Source organism: Triticum aestivum, chromosome 6B (assembly GCF_018294505.1).
Source record: "Triticum aestivum cultivar Chinese Spring chromosome 6B, IWGSC CS RefSeq v2.1, whole genome shotgun sequence".
NCBI lineage: Eukaryota > Viridiplantae > Streptophyta > Magnoliopsida > Poales > Poaceae > Triticum > Triticum aestivum.
In genome coordinates this window covers 640960660-640980658 of record NC_057810.1, presented here as the reverse complement: position 1 = coordinate 640980658, position 19999 = coordinate 640960660, and the positions used below count along the sequence as shown (strand labels likewise).

General features: G+C 46.9%; 1 protein-coding gene and 2 pseudogenes across 1 annotated transcript; 2 read left to right on the top strand and 1 right to left on the bottom strand.

The window, feature by feature from the left end:
• The first annotated feature begins 1227 nt into the window (after nt 1–1227).
• Nucleotides 1228–1365, top strand: LOC123140402 (uncharacterized; annotated as a pseudogene).
• Nucleotides 1366–5976: 4611 nt separating this feature from the next.
• On the top strand, nt 5977–6115 carry LOC123140396 (uncharacterized; annotated as a pseudogene).
• Nucleotides 6116–12740: 6625 nt separating this feature from the next.
• Nucleotides 12741–15242, bottom strand: LOC123138428 (WAT1-related protein At1g44800). The gene is made up of 4 exons (XM_044558406.1): nt 14924–15242; nt 14137–14199; nt 13350–14033; nt 12741–13252 (listed from the first exon to the last, which is right to left on the bottom strand). The coding sequence occupies exons 1-4, from the start codon at nt 15115–15117 to the stop codon at nt 13027–13029; spliced, it is 1167 nt and encodes a 388-aa protein (XP_044414341.1). The 5' UTR covers nt 15118–15242; the 3' UTR covers nt 12741–13026.
• Nucleotides 15243–19999: the final 4757 nt, after the last annotated feature.

The following is a 19999-nucleotide window of genomic DNA, read 5'->3' as shown; positions in this document are numbered from 1 at the left end:
TCAGCGAAATCTAAGCTATTGAAGTCCTATATGCACACTACCATTACACAACAAAGACTGATTTGGCCACAACAACACTTGAGAGTGAAGTATTAGGAAATATTGATTATGGCATATTATTGAACATTTTATTTAAATGAACACTAAAATAATGATGCTACAATGATGCTATTGTACAACCATGAATAGGTACATTCTTGATATTTCAGATTGTTGTGTGAGATATTATGATCTTTATATTATTATAGTTATGTTTATGTAGTTTTTCAAAGAGATAGGGCCTATCTTAGAGTTTGGCACAATGCCTATGATTTTTCCAGCCCGACCCTGACTCAGACCCATGAGCATTGCCAATATGGACTAATTAAGAGGAGCACAGTTTTACCTCTTCTTTTCCTGCCGTCATGTTTCGTTGGCACACGTTCTATTTCTAAGACAACGAGAGAGAAGAGAGGAGGAGAACATAGACATGTTAAAATGTAGGCTAGTAGTTGTATAAATGTGACATGTTGTCACATACATTGTATGTGTGCGTGTGTTGTAAAGATGGCGCAGGTTGTTAGTATAGGATTAGCCTTATCCTGTATAGCTTGGAGTAGGGGCAAAGCCTAGCAAAAACCTACGCAAGATGTACTCGATCCTTTGAGTATTTAACATGAACGTGTCCCTGCCAGGAAGGTATACACTTCCACGCCTTTTCTTCTTCTCTCATGGTAATCAGAGTTGTCCTCAAGCTCATCCATGGCGACGCCTTCAAGTTCCTTCCCTGCCTCGCCATTTGCTCACACCGCCATAGAGAAACTCAGCAAGGGCAACCAAGCGATGTGGCACGTGACTGTGCTCTCCGCCATCTAGGGAGCGCATATGGCGAAGTACCTCGACATTAAGCAGCCGCCACCACCGATGCAGATCGACGTGACCTCCTCTGATGGCAAGACCATGGCGAAGGTAGCAAACCCGGAGTTCCAAACCTGGTACGCCCAAGATCAACAAGTTTTCTCATACCTTCTGACGAGTATCTGTTGTGAGATAGCCATCCAGGTTGCATCATGCCACACTTCGGTGGAACTCTCGAATACATTTGAAGGGATGCATGCATACCGCACCCGTTCCCAAACCACCAACGTCCGGATCATCCTCGCAAACTTGCAGAAGGGAAACTCCTCCATCACTGAATATGTCAGGAAAATTAGGTCCCTCTGCGATGAACTGATCACCGCAGGGAAGAGAGTGGACAAGGATGACATCGTCTCTCACATCCTAGCTGGGCTCGAAGAAGATTTCAACCCGGTGGTTTCTACCATGTGCTCCCGGGTGGAACCGGTGACCATGCCCGACTGTACTCACAGCTGCTCAGCTTCAAGACGAGGCTACACCTTCATTGTGGAGGATCTCAGTCCTCTGCCAATGCTGACACCCGAGGCTGCAAGTTTGGCGGCGTAGGTGGTGACCGTGGTCACAGGCAAGCCGGCCCGATGGTGATCATGGAGGCCGTAACTACTCCAAGCTTGGAGGTCGTGGCGGTGGTGGACATGGCGGCAACAGCAGCGGTGGGGGCAACTACAACAACAATGCCTCTGCGCCCAGGGTGCAGTGCCAAATCTATGGAAAATATGGGCCACCCAACATGGAAGTGCTGGAAACGCTACGATGAGTCTTACCAAGGAGGAAAGGAGAAGTCGGTCAATCTCGCGGCACCATAGTATGGGCTGGACACCAACTGGTATCTTGACAGTGGTGCCACCGACCATATCACAGGTAACCTGGAGAAGCTGACCGTGCGCGACCGCTACCAAGGCAACGAGCAGATTCACACCGCAAGTGGTTCATGTATGGATATTAAACACATTGGTCATTCAGCCGTTCAGACCCAAGATCGTGACCTTCATCTAAATAATATCCGTCATGTACCCGAAGCCAACAGGAGCCTAATCTCTGCTAGTCGTCTTGCCATTAACAATGATTCTTTTGTTGAAATTCATCCCTATTCTTTTCTTGTCAAGGAACGGGGAACGAGGAAGGTACTCCTTTGAGGCAGTGGTAGGAGAGGTATCTACCCAGTTAGGCACATGGGATCCAACGTCAACAAACAAGTTCTAAGTGCCACAAAGTTGTCTCCAGACAGGAGGCATCGATGTTTAGGGCATCCTTCCTCTGTTATTTTTAGGGAAGTCATTAGTCAAAATAATCTCCCGTGTGCTAGTTATCTCAATAATGAGATTGTATGTGACGCCTGTCAAAAAGGCAAAAGTCACCAACTTCCCTATCCAATAAGTGAATCAAAGTTCCCTTTAGAACTTGTGTTCTCTGATGTGTGGGGTCCTACTATTGAAATAGTAGGAAGAAAACAATATTATGCCAGTTTCATTGACGATTTCAGCAAATTTACATGGATCTACTTAATCAAGCATAAGTCTAAGGTTTTCCAAAAATTTCATGACTTCCAGAATCTTGTGGAACGTCAGCTTGATCGTAAGATTCTTGCTCTCCAAATAGATTGTGGTGGTGAGTATGTTAAGTTAAACTCCTTTTTTTACCAAGATAGGTATATCCTATCATGTCTCCTGCCCTCATGTTCACCAACAAAACGGTTCAGCCGAGAGAAAACATCGACACATCATCGAAGTGGGTCTGTCCCTTCTTGCCCAAGCTTCTATGCCTCTAAAATTTTGGGACGAAGCATTCATCACTGCAACTTACTTGATAAATCGTACCCCTAGCACCTTTTGAACGACTATTCCATGATAAACCCAAGTATTCTATCCTCAGAATTTTTGGATGCACCCGTTGGCCAAATTTATAGCCCTACAATAATCATAAACTTCAATTTCGGTCCAAACAATGTGCTTTTCTTGGTTATAGCAACCTTCACAAGGGGTACAAATGTCTTGATATCTCCATTGGACGTGTTTATATTTCCAGGATGTTGTGTTTGATGAGAATATCTTTCCCTTCTCTTCCTCGCATCCTAACACCGGCGCTCGTTTACGTGCAGAAATACTTTTGCTGTCTCCAGAGTTATTAAATCCTACTGATCAAGGGGGTGAATATTATGCTAATGATTACTTGTTTAATAATCCTAACCCTAATGGAGACAGCGGTGAAAAATAGTGCTCGAACCTATGATTTTATGCAGCAGCAACAGAGAACTCCTGACGCCGAACACGAGGTGGATACACCCTCTGGGTCTGGCGCGAGCGCCCCGGCTGACACGGTTGTGGGATACTAGGAGGATCTCCTGATGCTTCCAGATTCACCGCCTGTCGACTGGTCAGGTGGGTCGAACGCGTCTTCGTCGCGGTCGCAGTTAGGCACTCGCCTCGTGGCGGGCCCCCGGTCGGATCCTCCCTCGCCCACACGCACCAGTAGTCGAGGTGGAACATTTGGAACACCACCCGGCGCGCACACGAGCGATGCTGGACGGGTTGGCGGGTCACTCTCGTCGGTCCCACACACACGGGATTCGAGCCCAGCGGCTAAAGAAGATCAGCCACGCCGACTCGGTTGGCTGCAGTACGAGGGGAGGGATCCTCTACGGCTGTGGAGCACGCGACTCTTGTGTGCATGTCACCATGGGTTACTACACGTGCCCAGAAAGGTATTTTGAAAACTACGAAATTTAAAGACGGGAGAATCAGGTATGAAAAGAACTTTAAGTTTGCGAACATTGCATGTTCTGGTGAACCTCACACTTCGACAGAGGCGCTAAGCAATGACAACTGGAGAAATGCTACGCATGCAGAATATGATGCACTTATGAAAAATCAAACTTCGCACCTAGTTCCTTCAAAGCAAGGGAGAATTATCATAGATTGTAAGTGGGTGTACAAAATAAAAAAAAGACCTGATGGCACAATAGATAGGTACAAGGCTAGATTAGTAGCTAAAGGCTTTAAGCAACGCTATGGTTTTGATTATGAAGATACTTTTAGCCTTGTAGTTAAGGCTGCTACTATCAGGCTTGTCTTGTCTATTTCTGTTTCTAGGGGCTGGAGTCTTCGCCAATTGGATGTACAGAATGCATTCTTACACGGCATTCTTGAGGAGGAGGTCTATATGAGACAACCACCTGGTTTTGAGGACCGTTCAAGACCACATCATGTGTGTAAATTGGACAAGGCCTCGTATGGTCTAAAATAGGCACCTAGAGCCTAGTACCACAAGCTGAGTACAAAGCTACAACAACTTGGTTTCAAGGCATCTAAAGGAGACACTTCTTTGTTCTTCTTCAAAAGAGGGAAGGTGACTATATTTATGTTGATGACATAATTGTTGCTAGCTCATCACAAGAAGTCACCACAGCATTGCTAATTTTTTTGAAAAGAGAATTTGCTCTTAAGGATCTAGGAGAGTTGCATTACTTCCTAGGTATTGAAGTAAAACAGAGTCATGATGGTATTATGTTAACTCAGGAAAAGTATGCGAGAAACATAGTCAAGCGAGTAGGCATGAGGGACTGTAAACCTTCTAGCACACCCATGTCTACCACTGACAAGCTATCTTTGCATGAAGGTGAATTGTTGAGTCCAGAAGAAGGGACTAAATACAGGAGTACAATAGGTGCATTACAGTATCTAACATTGACAAGACCTGATATATCTTTTGTTGTTAATAAGGTTTGTCAATTTTTGCATGCTCCTACTTCTCTGCACTGGACAACTGTTAAGAGAATAACAAGATATATTCAAGGGAGTGCTGAAATAGGTCTCAAGATATGTAAGTCTTCTTCGACAACAGTAAGTGCATTCTTTGATGCAGATTGGGCTGGATGTCCAGATGATAGTAGGAGATCAACTGGAGGTTTTGCAATCTTCCTTGGATCAAATCATATATCTTGGAATGCAAAGAAACATGCCACAGTCTCACCCTCTAGCACTGAAGCAGAATATATATCTCTGGCAAATGCAACTGCTGAGGTAATGTGGATAGAAACCCTACTTGATGAGCTAGGCATTGGAAGATCACACATGTCATGTCTGTGGTGTGAAAATATTGGGGCAACATATCTTTTTTGCAAATCCTGTGTTTCATGCAAGAACAAAACACATAGAGATTGACTATCATTTTGTTCGAGAAAGAGTTGGACAAAAGCTGTTGGACATTCGGTTTATTCCAACAGGAGACCAAGTCACGGATGGATTCACCAAACCTCTTCAAGTCAGACAACTACAAGCCTTCAAGCGTAATCTAAACCTTAATACGTTAAGATTAAGGGAGGATGTTAAAAGATAGGCTAGTAGTTTTATAAACATGACATGTTGTCACATACATTGTATGCGTGCGTGTGTTGTAAAGATGGCGCATGTTGTTAGTATAGGATTAGCCTTATCCTGTATAGCTTGGAGTAGGGGCAAATCCTAGCAAAAACCTGCGCAAGATGTACTTGATCCTTTGAGTATTTAACATGAACGTGTCCCTGCCAGGAAGGTATACGCTTCCACACCTTTTCTTCTTCTTTCATGGTAATCAGAGTTGTCCTCGAGCTCATCCATGGTGACGCCTTGAATTATCTTCCCTGCCTCGCCATTTGCTCACGCCGCCATAGAGGAACTTAGCAAGGGCAACCAAGCGCTGTGGCACGTGACTGTGCTCTCCGCCATCCGAGGAGCGCATATGGCGAAGTACCTCGACATCGAGCAGCCGCCACCATCGATGCAGATCGACGTGACCTCCTCTGATGGCTAGACCACAACGAAGGCAGCAAACCCGGAGTTCCAAACCTGGTACGCCCAAGATCAGCAAGTTTTCTCATACCTTCTGACGAGTCTCCCTCATGAGATAGCCATCCAGGTTGCATCATGCCACACTTCGGTGGAACTCTGGAATACAGTTGAAGGGATGCATGCATCCCGCACCCATTCCCAAACCACCAACGTCCGGATCGTCCTCGCTAACTTGCAGAAGGAAAACTCCTCCATCACTGAATATGTCGAGAAAATTAGGTCCCTCTGCGATGAACTGATCGCCGCAGGGAAGAGGGTGGACGAGGATGACATCATCTCTCACATCGTAGCTAGGCTCGAAGAAGATTTCAACGCGGTGGTTTCTGCCATGTGCTCCTGGGTGGAATCGATGACCGTGGCCGAGCTGTACTCACAGCTGCTCAGCTTCGAGACGAGGCTAAACCTTCATGGTAGAGCATCTCAGTCCTCTGCCAACGCTGACACCCGAGGCTGCAAGTTTGGCGGCGGAGGTGGTGACCGCGGTCGCAGGCAAGCCGGCGCCGGTGGTGATCGTGGCGGCCGTAAATACTCCAAGCTTGGAGGTCGTGGCGGTGGTGGACATGCCGACAACGGCGGTGGCGGGGGCAACTACAACAACAATGCCTCTGCGCCCATGATGCAGTGTCAAATCTATGGAAAATATAGGCCACCCAGCATGGAAGTGCTGGAAACGCTACGACGAGTCCTACCAAGGAGAAAAAGAGAAGTCGGTCAATCTCACGGCGCCATAGTATGGGGTGGACACCAACTGGTATCTTGACAGTGGTGCCACCGACCATATCACAGGTAACCTGGAGAAGCTGACCGTGCGCGACCGCTACCAAGGCAACGAGTAGATTCACACCGCAAGTGGTTCATGTATGGATATTAAACACATTGGTCATTCAGCCGTTCACACCCAAGATCGTGACCTTCATCTAAATAATATCCTTCGTGTACCCGAAGCCAACAAGAGCCTAATCTCGGCTAGTCGTCTTGCCATTGACAATGACTCTTTTGTTGAAATTCATCCCTATTCTTTTCTTATCAAGGAACGGGGAACGAGGAAGGTACTCCTTTGAGGCAGTGGTAGGAGAGGTATCTACCCAGTTAGGCACACGGGATCCAACGTCAACAAGCAAGTTCTAAGTGCCACAAAGTTGTCTCCAGACATGTGGCATCGATGTTTAGGGCATCCTTCCTCTGTTATTTTTAAGAAAGTCATTAGTCAAAATAATCTCCCGTGTGCTAGTTATCTCAATAGTGAGCTTGTATGTGACGCCTGTCAAAAAGGCAAAAGTCACCAACTTCCCTATCCAATATGTGAATCAAAGTTCCCTTTAGAACTTGTGTTCTCTGATTTGTGGGGTCCTGCTATTGAAACAGTAGGAAGAAAACAATATTATGTCAGTTTCATTGATGATTGCAGCAAATTTACATGTATCTACCTAGTCAAGCATAAGTCTGAGGTTTTCCAGAAATTTCATGACTTCAAGAATCTTGTGGAACGTCAGTTTGATCGTAAGATTCTTGCTCTCCAAACAGATTGTGGTGGTGAGTATGTTAAGTTAAACTCCTTTTTTACCAAGATAGGTATATCCTATCATGTCTCCTGCCCTCATGTCCACCAACAAAACGGTTCAGCTGAGAGAAAACATCGCCACATCATCGAAGTGGGTCTGTCCCTTCTTGCCCAAGCTTCTTTGCCTCTAAAATTTTGGGACGAAGCATTCATCACTGCAACTTACTTGATAAATCGTACCCCTAGCACCTTTTGAACGACTATTCCATGATAAACCCAAGTATTCTATCCTCAGAATTTTTGGATGCACCTGTTGGCCAAATTTACAGCCCTACAATAATCATAAACTTCAATTTCGGTCCAAACAATGTGCTTTTCTTGGTTATAGCAACCTTCACAAGGGGTACAAATGTCTTGATATCTCCATTGGACGTGTTTATATTTCCAGGATGTTGTGTTTGATGAGAATATCTTTCCCTTCTCTTCCTTGCATCCTAACACCGGCGCTCGTTTACGTGCAGTAATACTTTTGCTGTCTCCAGAGTTATTAAATCCTACTGATCAAGGGGGTGAATATTATGCTAATGATCACTTGTTTAATAATCCTAACCCTAATGGAGACAACGGTGAAAAACAGTGCTCCAACCTGTGATTTTATGCAGCAGCAACAGAGAACTCCTGACGCCGAACACGAGGTGGATACACCCTCTGGGTCTGGCGCGAGCGCCCCGGCTGACACGGTTGTGGGATACTAGGAGGATCTCCTGATGCTTCCAGATTCACCGCCTGTCGACTGGTCAGGTGGGTCGAACGCGTCTTCGTCGCGGTCGCAGTTAGGCACTCGCCTCGTGGCAGGCCCCCGGTCGGATCCTCCCTCGCCCACACGCGCCAGTTGTCGAGGTGGGACATGTGGAACACCACCCGACGCGCACACGAGCGATGCTGGACGGGCTGGTGGGTCACTCTCGTCGGACCCACACACATGGGATTCGAGCCCAGCGGCTGAAGAAGGATCAGCCACACCGGCTTGGTTGGCTACAGTACGAGGGGAGGGATCCTCTGCGGCTGTGGAGTAGGCGGCTCTTGTGTGCATGTCACCATGGGTTACTACACGTGCCCAGAAAGGTATTTTGAAACCTACGAAATTTAAAGACGGGAGAATCATGTATGAAAAGAACTTTAAGTTTGCGAACTTTGCATCTTCTGGTGAACCTCACACTTTGACAGAGGCACTAAGCAATGACAACTGGAGAAATGCTATGCATGCAGAATATGATGCGCTTATGAAAAAACAAACTTGGCACCTAGTTCCTTCAAAGCAAGGGAGGAATATCATAGATTGTAAGTGGGTGTACAAAATTAAAAAAAGACCCGATGGCACGATAGATAGGTACAAGGCTAGATTAGTAGCTAAAGGCTTTAAGCAACGCTATGGGATTGATTGTGAAGATACTTTTAGCCTTGTAGTTAAGGCTGCTACTATCAGGTTTGTCTTGTCTATTTCTGTTTCTAGGGGCTGGAGTCTTCGCCAATTGGATGTACAGAATGCGTTCTTACACGGCGTTCTTGAGGAGGAGGTCTATATGAGACAACCACCTGGTTTTGATGACCGTTCAAGACCACATCATGTGTGTAAATTGAACAAGGCCTTGTATGGTCTAAAACAGGCACCTAGAGCATGGTACCACAAGCTGAGTACAAAGCTACATCAACTTGGTTTCAAGGCATCTAAAGGAGACACTTCTTTGTTCTTCTTCAAAAGAGGGAAGGTGACTATATTTATGTTGATTTATGTTGATGACATAATTGTTGCTAGCTCATCACAAGAAGCCACCACAACATTGCTAATTTTTTTGAAAAGAGAATTTGCTCTTAAGGATCTAGGAGAGTTGCATTACTTCCTAGGTATTGAAGTAAAACAGAGTCATGATGGTATTATGTTAACTCAGGAAAAGTATGCGAGAAACATAGTCAAGCGAGTAGGCATGAGGGACTGTAAACCTTCTAACACACCCATGTCTACCACTGACAAACTATCTTTGCATGAAGGTGAATTGTTGAGTCCAGAAGAAGGGACTAAATACATGAGTACAATAGGTGCATTACAGTATCTAACATTGACAAGACCTGATATATCTTTTGTTGTTAATAAGGTCTGTCAATTTCTGCATGCTCCTACTTCTCTGCACTGGACAACTGTTAAGAGAATAGTAAGATATATTCAAGGGAGTGCTGAAATAGGTCTCAAGATATGTAAGTCTTCTTCGACAACAGTAAGTGCATTCTTTGATGCAGATTGGGCTGGATGTCCAGATGATAGTAGGAGATCAACTGGAGGTTTTGCAATCTTCCTTGGATCAAATCATATATCCTGGAATGCAAAGAAACATGCCACAGTCTCACCCTCTAGCACTGAAGCAGAATATAAATCTCTGGCATATGCAACTGCTGAGGTAATGTGGATAGAAACCCTACTTGATGAGCTAGGCATTGGAAGATCACACATGTCATGTCTGCGGTGTGACAATCTTGGGGCAACATATCTTTCTACAAATCCTGTGTTTAATGCAAGAACAAAACACATAGAAATTGACTATCATTTTGTTCGAGAAAGAGTTGGACAAAAGCTGCTGGACATTCGGTTTAATCCAACAGGAGACCAAGTCACGGATGGATTCACCAAACCTCTTCAAGTCAGACAACTACAAGCCTTCAAGCGTAATCTAAACCTTAATACGTTAAGATTAAGGGAGGATGTTAAAAGATAAGCTAGTAGTTGTATAAGCGTGACATGTTGTCATGTATATTGTATGCGTGTGTGTGTTGTAAAGATGGCGCAGGTTGTTAGTATAGGATTAGCCTTATCCTGTATAGCTTGGAGTAGGGGCAAAGCCTAGCAACAATATGTGCAAGATGTACTTGATCCTTTGAGTATTTAACATGAACGCGTCCATGCCAGGAAGGTATCTGTTTCCACGCCTTTTCTTCTTCTTTCAAGACATACGACCATTACTTCGCGTCACGCACACGCACACATGCACACATGCATGCACACCGAGAGAGCGCGCTTGGGAATCGTGAGTGTGACACAAAGTAGATGAACGAACTTGCTAATTTACAGGCAGCTCCGACGATCGGGGTATATATGGTGGCTACTTTCGAGTGATTGACCTTGGCAGATGGAACGTCTGGGATTCTCGCTTCAATTCCTTCACTTTCTGTTTCAGTCATGCATGCGCGTGTACGCGCAACATAACACTTCGTTGTCATCGATTGATGCCCCACTCTAGCTCCAACCTGCCAGATTTATGATGTAGTATCGAGTTGACAAAAGTTGACCATTTGTTTGGGATAAGGGCTAATTGGGGCCGACTATTGGTAAGTTATCTAAAACATAATAGACACTAATATTTGGCGATCGCCAGTTTTTTATTATCAAACCAGCGAACGAAATGCTCTCCCTCGAGCGTCCGAAAATTGTCATCAACAAAAAAACATTTTCTTATACAGAAAAAGACGGAGAAAACATAAATTTACAATTGCCATCCTCTATTTTATAAAAAAGTTTGTACAATAAAATATACTGAAGCAAGTTCATAATTGCCATGATGTTTAAAAATACACTTCATGGCAATTGAGTGTAAAAAGTACATAATTTGCCATGCTTTATATTTTTGTTTTCAAAACATAAAAATTACAAACAGGAAATTGCCGTGATGAAAATTAAATACAAGTTGTCATGCCACTGAAAATAAAACTACCATGTGCTCTTCATAATAAAATTGCCATACTCTTAATAATAAAATTAATATGCTATTAATGATAAAATTGCCATGAATAAAATTCCCAAAGCATGCCATGGGAGCATTACAAGAAGACCCTGAAATTGCCATGTTCGCAAGACAAAAAATGTGATGAATTTATCATGGGATCAGAAGATTTTTTTCCTAAAATTTGCCATGTGTACAAAACAACTTGACATATGAACATTTAAAAAATGTTTAAATTTTCCATATGAAAAAGTTCAAAAAATTATAAAACTGCCACACACATTTGTTTTCGGAAAGTAACCATGTACCTAAACGAAAAAGAAATTACCACCTAGTAAAGAAAAAGAGGAACATGGCTTCGATTTAAGGTCTCCCAAGTGGAGGCTTGAGGCGTTAGCTTGTACGGTAGGTGGGTTGTATATTTTTTTTTTTGAGAATCAGGTGGGTTGTATTTGAATAGGATGATGCATTCACACAACTTTTGTGTTGTAATGAACGAGTTTCAAAAGCTGATGTGGCAAGCAAACACACAACAAGATATATATGTGCTGCGCATCCAACGACAGCAATACGTTCGCTAAGAGAAGCCAAAAATCCGACGTTCGCCAGATAGGTCTTCCGAATTTTTCTAGTGTTAGCTGATTTTTGGACTCTGCCAGCCTTCTCTATCCAAATCAGTTGATCTTACTCCTCGAAGCTCGCCTCCCTTACCTCCTCCGGCCAAGTGCTCAGTTTATCGTATATGTGGGCAAAACGTAACGGACCCAATCCTCTTTGTCATTGGCCCAGGCTCAGCCTTGCCGGCATCCCCACACCTTGTTGGCACTCCCCTCCCCCTCCCCCTCTACCATCCACTCTCGGCCTCGGAGCTCTACTTCACGACTCTTCCATCTCTCAGAAAAACCGACAAACTGAAATTTGATTTTTAGCCAACTTACTGGTAGCTAATCCCAACTAATTAAACCACCACCACTACTACTACTCACTACCGGACTCGCGGGCTATGCCTACGGCCCAGGACCGTCGGCATAGGTCCTTTGCCGTCGGCATAGATCTATGCCTACGGCTGCCGTCGGCATAGCCCCGTCAGCGTAGATGTGTCAGACCGTCGGCGTAGTATAGCCGTCGGTATAGGTGCGTATGCCGACGGCCGTGGGACAGCCGTCGGCATAGTTTAGCCGTCGGCGTTGTTTCCCGTCTGACGGCAACGGACGCCGCCGTCAAAAGCGCTGGCGAGTCATGTAGTGGAGAGTGGTTTTCCTACTATGCACGGGATATACCGTTCAAGGATCCTCCGTGCACCGCTGCTTTGAGCTTCATGTTTTTTTTATGGGTAAACTTTGCCGTGTTTCATGACTTTTTTCCTTGCTCCATAAGTGTATTATAAGGTCCCCTCATGTACCAATAAATAAGACCACACTTGTTCCGGATTGGATTTACTGTTACACAATGAAACATTTTGATACATGTTGAAACAAGAAAGGAAAACAAAATTTACCAAATAGAAAAAATCTCAAAATAAACAGTGGACACTAGATCGGGAATTCCTTTTCTTGAGAGTAGTGCCATCCATGAAACTAGCCTAACTAAAGACACAAACACTTAGTAGATTGGAAATGCGAAGTGGTTGCATGCCACGACGTCCTTCTCTCAAAGGCTAAAGCACATTTGGACTGTTTTCATCAATAATGAGAATAATGAACTAGCTAGTCACAACTAAAGATAGTTAATCAGTTGAAGCACCAGTTAAGCAAAGCAGGCGTGATTAAATTAAGCAAGCGATCCGGACACGTACATCACTGGTCTCATCCGTTACACTTGCTACAGCCACCACTCGCTGGTCTTCTCTCACTCTCACATGACATGATTGGATCGTAGCTAGCGAGAAGCTGACCAGAAGAAGAAAATGTAGGAAAAATTCGTCTACATACATGATCGATGGACCATGTGTGCATTACCAGGAAATATATAGACAGACGGATCGATCATCGTATGTATTGGAGTATATAGTTACTCCGATCGATCCCTTTGACTAGTAGTGGCCATTGGCTGCCGGCGTCTCGACGACGAAGACATGGCCGCCGTTGCCGTTGCCGAGCTCTTGCTTGTCGCTGCCGCTGCCGTGGCCGTTGGTCACCGAGGTTAAGGGCAGCTCGCCGGCGCCCTTGCTGCTGCCGCCGGCTTTGCTGACCTCGTCCTTGCTCTTGCCCCATATGAGAAAGTATAGGCCTCCAACGATGATCGCTGCACCAATCACACTGAATGCAACAATGAAATGAGATCATTAGTATTGTTGCACTAATGTATAATACATCAATATCCATCTTGATGTGGTGGCAGCACAAAATTATGTACCTGCCGAGATTGATCTCCTCCTTGAGAATGATGGAGCCCATGACGGCGGTTATGATCATGCAGAGCGGGTTGAATGCCGTGACGAACACCGGGCCCCTCTGCCTCGACACGATGCCCTGTACGTAGTACGCCACGCCGGAGCACACTATGCCAGCGTAGACGGCGGTGAAGAGGCGCATGTCGAAGCCGATGACCCAGGCCTGAGTGTTGGCGCGCTCGGCGACGAGGGCGATGGCGCCGCTCATGAGGGATCCCATGCCGCAGATGAGCACGGTGAGCGACAGCTCCGCCGGGTAGCTCCTGAGGGTGTTGGACTGGAGGATGAAGAAGCACGCCCAGGCCACGCAGGCGATGATGACCATGATAGTCCCGTTCAGCCAGTCCCGCGCGTTGGCCGCGCCGCCGACGCCCTGGCCACTGGCGGTGGCGTGGTGCTGGCCCTTGGTCCACGGGAACTGCACCATGGGGCCGTGGTACAGTACCATCAGCACCGCGCCGGCCACCGTGAGGACCGTGCCGGCGATCTTGGCTTGACTATGCAGGCTCCGCAGCCGCACCTTCTCCATGCGCAGGATGAGGGCGAGCACGAAGGTGACGGCCGGGAGGATGTTCACGAGCGCCGTCGCGAATCCCGCCGAGGTCATCTTCGCGCCCATGAAGTAGAGGTTCTGGTCAACCACAGGCCTGAGAGACCCATGCAACACATCACATCAGTTAGAAATCAAGAAAGAGTTATGTGCTTGATCACCATGAACGGACGATCAAATAATTAATCGTACGGACGTACTCGAGGAATGCGAGCCCCATGATCTTGAGGAAGATGGTGATTGTCATCTTTGGCCGCAGTCCCCTGCACATGTTGTACGAACGTTAGGGAGCAAATATACAGTAAGCTGGTGATCTTCCATTAATCATGATCTAGCTACGTGAAAATGAACACTACTACAAAATTGTACTCCCTCAGTGCTTGGAAAGAAGGTTACAAGATTTTTCTTAAGTGAGATGTTGAAAAGTTTGACAAAGTTTATTAAAAAAAAGCTATCTTATGTTTCATAAAAAATTGTAAGCGTTCTTTTCCAGCACAGATGGAGTATGAATCAAGGGTGCATGCTTCCAGCTGACATGTGGGTTCCATGCATGGCAGGACCTCCACCAGTGGCCAATCAGGGCACACTGCCTAGTGGAGGTCGTCCAGGTGCGTTTACACGTACGTAAACACACATACCGCACACAGGCCGGTTAGCTAGCTACATGCACCTACTTATGTGTCATTTTCTACTTATGTTAATTAATGCACTCTGATATTTTGATTGATCCATCCATATGTAGTAGATGCTGCATGATGAAAGCTATCTATCTTGCCTGTACAAAATAGAATAAGGTATTAAGATGCATATATGTCTACTACTTTTGTGGATTAGGATCCTCGAGTGGTGGTTGTGCAGGTTGCACCATCTAAATGAGACAAAAATGAGAATGAGCCGAACGAATTATACGTGTGTGTTTGCTCGATCGTGGTGTTTGCTCGATACGTGTGTGAGAATGACCCATGGATGGAACTACTAGCTGGTTACCTCTCGAAGTAGAGGGCGAAGGGCGTCATGACGGCGGTGGCGACGAGGTTACGGTAGACGACGAGGACGAAGTGGCTCATCCCGGCCTTGAGGGACGCCACGGCGATGATGTACATCCCGGCGAACCCCACCTGCAGCAGCACCATCGCCAGGTATGGCTTCACATCGCTCAGAATTTTCCACCCCATACCCATCCTCTCTCTCTCTAGATCTCGCTGGCTAGCTTAGCTTCCTTTCTTCTGACTTAAAATCGAGAGTCTCCACTCCCACTCTCTCTCCCACTGGCAAGCAATGGCTGCAATCGATGAGGCGATGAGCTAACACCGCGACCCGCCTCCTTTATATAGACGCGCTCCACCTACAGGCTACAGTGTGCACGTAGGGTTCAGCAGCTGGATGCAAAGTGGAGTACTGTAGCCCATGGGTGGATCCGCGTCATGGATGCGGCTGCCTCAGCTAGCATGTCCGTGCGTCCAAGTGCTAGATTAGCCACATTTTCCATTCCCAGTTTAATATTCCACTTCCGCGCAAAGGAGAACAAATCTCTCTCTCTCTCTCTCTCTCGTCCCATCAATTTGTATTTTTTTTCTTTGGAAAATGTAGGGAGCACGTAGAGCCAAATGCGGTGGGTTTGGATAACTTTCCGGCCACCTGAGGAGAATGCTATACTACTCGCGACAGGGAATTTGTGTTAACACATTGCCTTTGTCACTTTGCCCCTAGCTAGAGCTAAGCTAGTGCAGTCAGGATCAGGGTATACTGTTAATGAGTTAATCATGTTGGGAATAAGCCCATGCGGTGGCGACCGGCGTGCGTGTCCAAGTCGAGTCCGGCGCGGTGCAGACCGGCCGGCGTGAGAGCGTCAGGTCGAGTCCGCGGAGTCAGCTCAGGTCGTTGGTGTGCGTCGTGTGGGCGACTGTGGCTAACTAGTTCGTTGGCTGTGTGAGTGTACGTATGGGCGTACGTGTGTGTGCATGGGCGGTAGTAGCTAGGTTGTTAGCAGTCTGTTGCTCGCTGTGTGCGTCATGCGCATGGCCGAGCGGATCACTCGCGTGCAGCGGAGTCAGCCAGCCGTTCGCGCATGCGTGCTTGGCGGAAGCGCGCGGTCGGCGCTGCGGGCAAAATGGACATATTTGATCTCAAGACGAAAGTATTTCACAAACTGAACTGTTGATGATTTTTTTTCGATCCTTTTGTGTAGCGTTCGACAGCTATGCGTCACACTGTGCGGCGTCTGACTAACAGACGTTATATGCCTGACCAGCGTCGCATCCCGGGCTGCCCGAAAATTGCTAAGTCAGTGTGCAACGCCTGAGAGCTAGGCGCTATACTATACAGTGCAGCGCCTGGTGTATAGGCGTTGTACTGGTGGTTGCACTACATCTTGAAGGGCCACTAGTGCAGTGCCTAGACGCTAGGCGCTACACTGTATAGTGTAGCGTCCAGCTCTCAGCCGCTGCACACTAACTTAGCAATTATCAGGCAGCCCGGGATGCGACGCTGGCTAGGCGTGTAGCGTCTGTCAGTCAGGCGTTACACAGTTTAGTGTGAAGCCTAGCTGTCGGGCGCTACATGAAAGGGTTAGCGGAGCGATTTTTCTAGTGACAGTTCACTTTGTGAATTTTTTCGTCAACCCGTCAAATTTGTCGTTTTTGCAGGGCGCTGCGTTGCTGCCAGTGCTACAAAACCGGCTGGGTTAAGTTGTGTTTCTTGGGCGGTGGTTAGTCCAGCAATCAAAAGTAGGGCGTTCGTTGCCCGGGCGTACGTCGCCAGTAAACCTCGATCGTGTCCTCTGTGCTTCATCTACCTTTCGTCCGAGCGAGAGAGAGCAAGAGTTAGAATAGGGTTAGACCCAACAAATCAGCTGATAAGATGTAGCATCAATACCAGGCAACTCAAGTGACTGCTCTTCTCTTGGGCCTAAATGTGTCATTGCAAATCAAGAGATTCTTCCAAAAAGGACCAATATCTTGTTTTTTTTTTCTGCTAACAAAAGGCATGATATCTTTTTGTTTTTGTTTGAGGGGGACAAAGGCATGATATCTTACATTAATAAAACTTATTCAGGCCAACTTTTACTACTAGGCCAAGGTGTGGAATCCTCGGCGATGGCATGCCGAGCCTACCTCTTGTTCAAGATCTTCCACCCCTGCAAGATACCACATAGTTTGAAAATGGCATCAATGGCAAGTCGCAGATGGATCCGCTCTATAACAAGTTTATTGCGAATTGTCAATAGCATCCAAGGGAGAACCATGAAGCCCACCCACTATAGGCAACGGTGGTAGCCTAAGCTGGCCGCCGTGATCTCGTAGAAACTAGGAAAGTTTGAGGGGGCACCAACTGGGCCTCACGACTTTCCGAAAGTGGCTCCAATAGAACAGAGCATAACACATGCATGAGAACATGTGGTTGATATCATCGTTGATGTTACACAGAGAGCATAATCCATCTCCAGGACCATTGCGCTTCAGGACTTGGTCACCAGAAGGTAGACGACCCCTCAACAACTGCGACAAACATGAAGATATGTATCTTCAGGGCTAACCAAAACGACCAAAGCTTTGAAAGATCGGAGAAACAAGGACTAGTGGCGATGGCATGGTAGAGAGATTTCATCGAGAACTTGCCCAAAGGTTTAAGGTGCCATGAGGCGGAACCTGGTGTCATGGTAGGAGTAATCACTTCAATTTCTTGAAGAAGGGCCTCCCACTAAACCATCCGAGCGGCTTGAAGGCTCGAAGGAGTGAGATATTCCCGGGGTCTTTGAGGGCACTTGCCGGTTACAAATGTTACATAACGATATGGCACTCCTTCTTATGACTAACACCATGCGAAAAGAACCTTGATATCCTTGTGATGGAATTCGTCCACCCGGGATAGAGTCTTAGACTTGGCATAGGGACTCACATTTTTCTAGAAATATACCAGTTTTTTTGGGCTCTATTCTTTGAGTAGTATGGTGTATTCGCCAACTGTGATGTCTTTGTGGCAATTTTCTCAATCTCTTGAAACAGGCTTTCTCCCCCCCACCCCTATTAGATTAAGCACAAACAGCCGAGTCGATACATAGTGGTGTGAAAACCTTCAAACAAGAAGTCGAAAGGAAAATAGAATGACACTGGGCAGATGACACAAGTGCCACAAAACTCAACACCGAGCAATAAAGATAAGAGGGGCCATCCCTACCAAACAACACTCAAGGCCACTGAATAGGGCCTAAGCCGAGCTGCCATGAGAAACCACCATACACCGCGAGGACCCGAACACATAGAGCCATCTTTTGAAGGGGTCCCCTAATCATAGAGACCGCCCTCTCGCTCCGGGCCTTGGAGCGCCGCTCCTGCCAGGACACAACAAGGACCAAAGACAGAGATCATGGGAACACATCTAAGATAGGATATCAACAGATCCATCCCGCTCCAGAGATGAGGATGTGCGCCAAGGAAGAGGCAAACATGATGGCATATGCCATCTGCAACCGAGAGGGACTGAGGTTCCACGACGATGCCATCCAAAGGGTGATGACGCCAAACACCATCGTCGTCGAGCTCGGAAGATGGACTAAGGTTTTCACCCCGGAACCCCGGCACCATGAGGGAACCAATAGCAACGCCCCCCCCCCCACCCAGAGGGAAGTGACACCTATAGGTGCCGGTGCTGCCGATGCCAGAGCGCATAGCTTCCGCTCAGACCCACATGATAGCCACCCGCCGACTCAAGTTTGTCGACCCATCCCACGAGGGGTGGATGGGAGGGGGGCGCCCATGCCAAGCCTCTAGATCAGAACTAAGGATCGCCACTGACGAAGCCACTACGACTCCTGGGACACCCGCCAATCTTCGCCTTGCCACCCGCATAGCCAAGAGGAGATGCCGCCACTGCCGCCACGCTGAGCTAGCCGTGCAGACTCACCATCCAGGTCCGCCGCCTTGGCATCCAATAAAGACACACCACCACCGCCGCGAAGGGAACAAGTCACCGAAGCACAGACATGGACACGACCCTCGCGGGAGTGGAACCATCATGCCGAAGCGCCACCATAGTCAGGAGTGGCCACCTCAACGCCCCTCCAACGGCTCAGTTTTTCAGAGATGCTTCTAGGGAAAGATTGTGCACATGTACATGGCGTGCATTCATAGGGGTTCGTAGGAGTGAATGGATGTGCGTGGAACGACTACGTTTAAAAAAAAGTGAGGCACAAGATAGTCTTGTTAAATCTCAGTCGACTTACAGTTGGTTATATCTTAATCGGTACTAATATTCATGAGATTTTACATTGAGATCTGTGTATTTTTTTATTTTCAGTTCTTTTTTATTTCATGCATGTTATGTCACTTGATTGAGATATAGCTACATCATTGATGAAATGATCTTTCTTAACCACCAAACCACCCACCCTCGCCTAATAGAGAATTAAAAAACCACTAAGCCGCACCTTGTTTCCACAAGTGCAGCCTCGCCAGCGAAGTTCAGAGAAAAGTCACATTCTCGTGGTCAGGCGTCTCCTTTTTTCGACCCCCTTCATTGTCCCACGTACGCTAGCTCTGAGGCATATCTTCTCATCCTCTCCTGCTCATCTCCCTCTAACCAAGACAAGATCCGACTGATTAGTGCCATAAATAATATCACCGTGCGAGGTGCTGGCTTTCCTTTTCTGCATAGACGAGGCATGAGAGGGGCGTCCACCTAATGCATGCTAATGGAGGGCGTACGACCGGATGGATCGACGTCCGGCGCCCGGCCGCCATGCCACCTAATGCTAGCTAGCTAGTGCGCCGTGCATGGTGCGCTCCTGTTAGGATCCACGACCATCCATCCGTCGAATCGGACGATCTCCTCCCCGCAGAAAACACTTCCTCGATCGATCGCTCTGCCTTTGCCTCAGTTCCATCCTTCCAACGCATGCATCCCTGTAAAGTAACGCACGGTCGATCGTACCAGGAGCGATGGCGCCCGATCTGGTGGTACGGATGGGATGCATGCCGGACTGCTGTACCAATGAGGCATGGGTGAGTGTGGTGGTGAGGGATAGGGTTGACACGAACGTACACGGTGGAGATTGTGGCCTCTCCA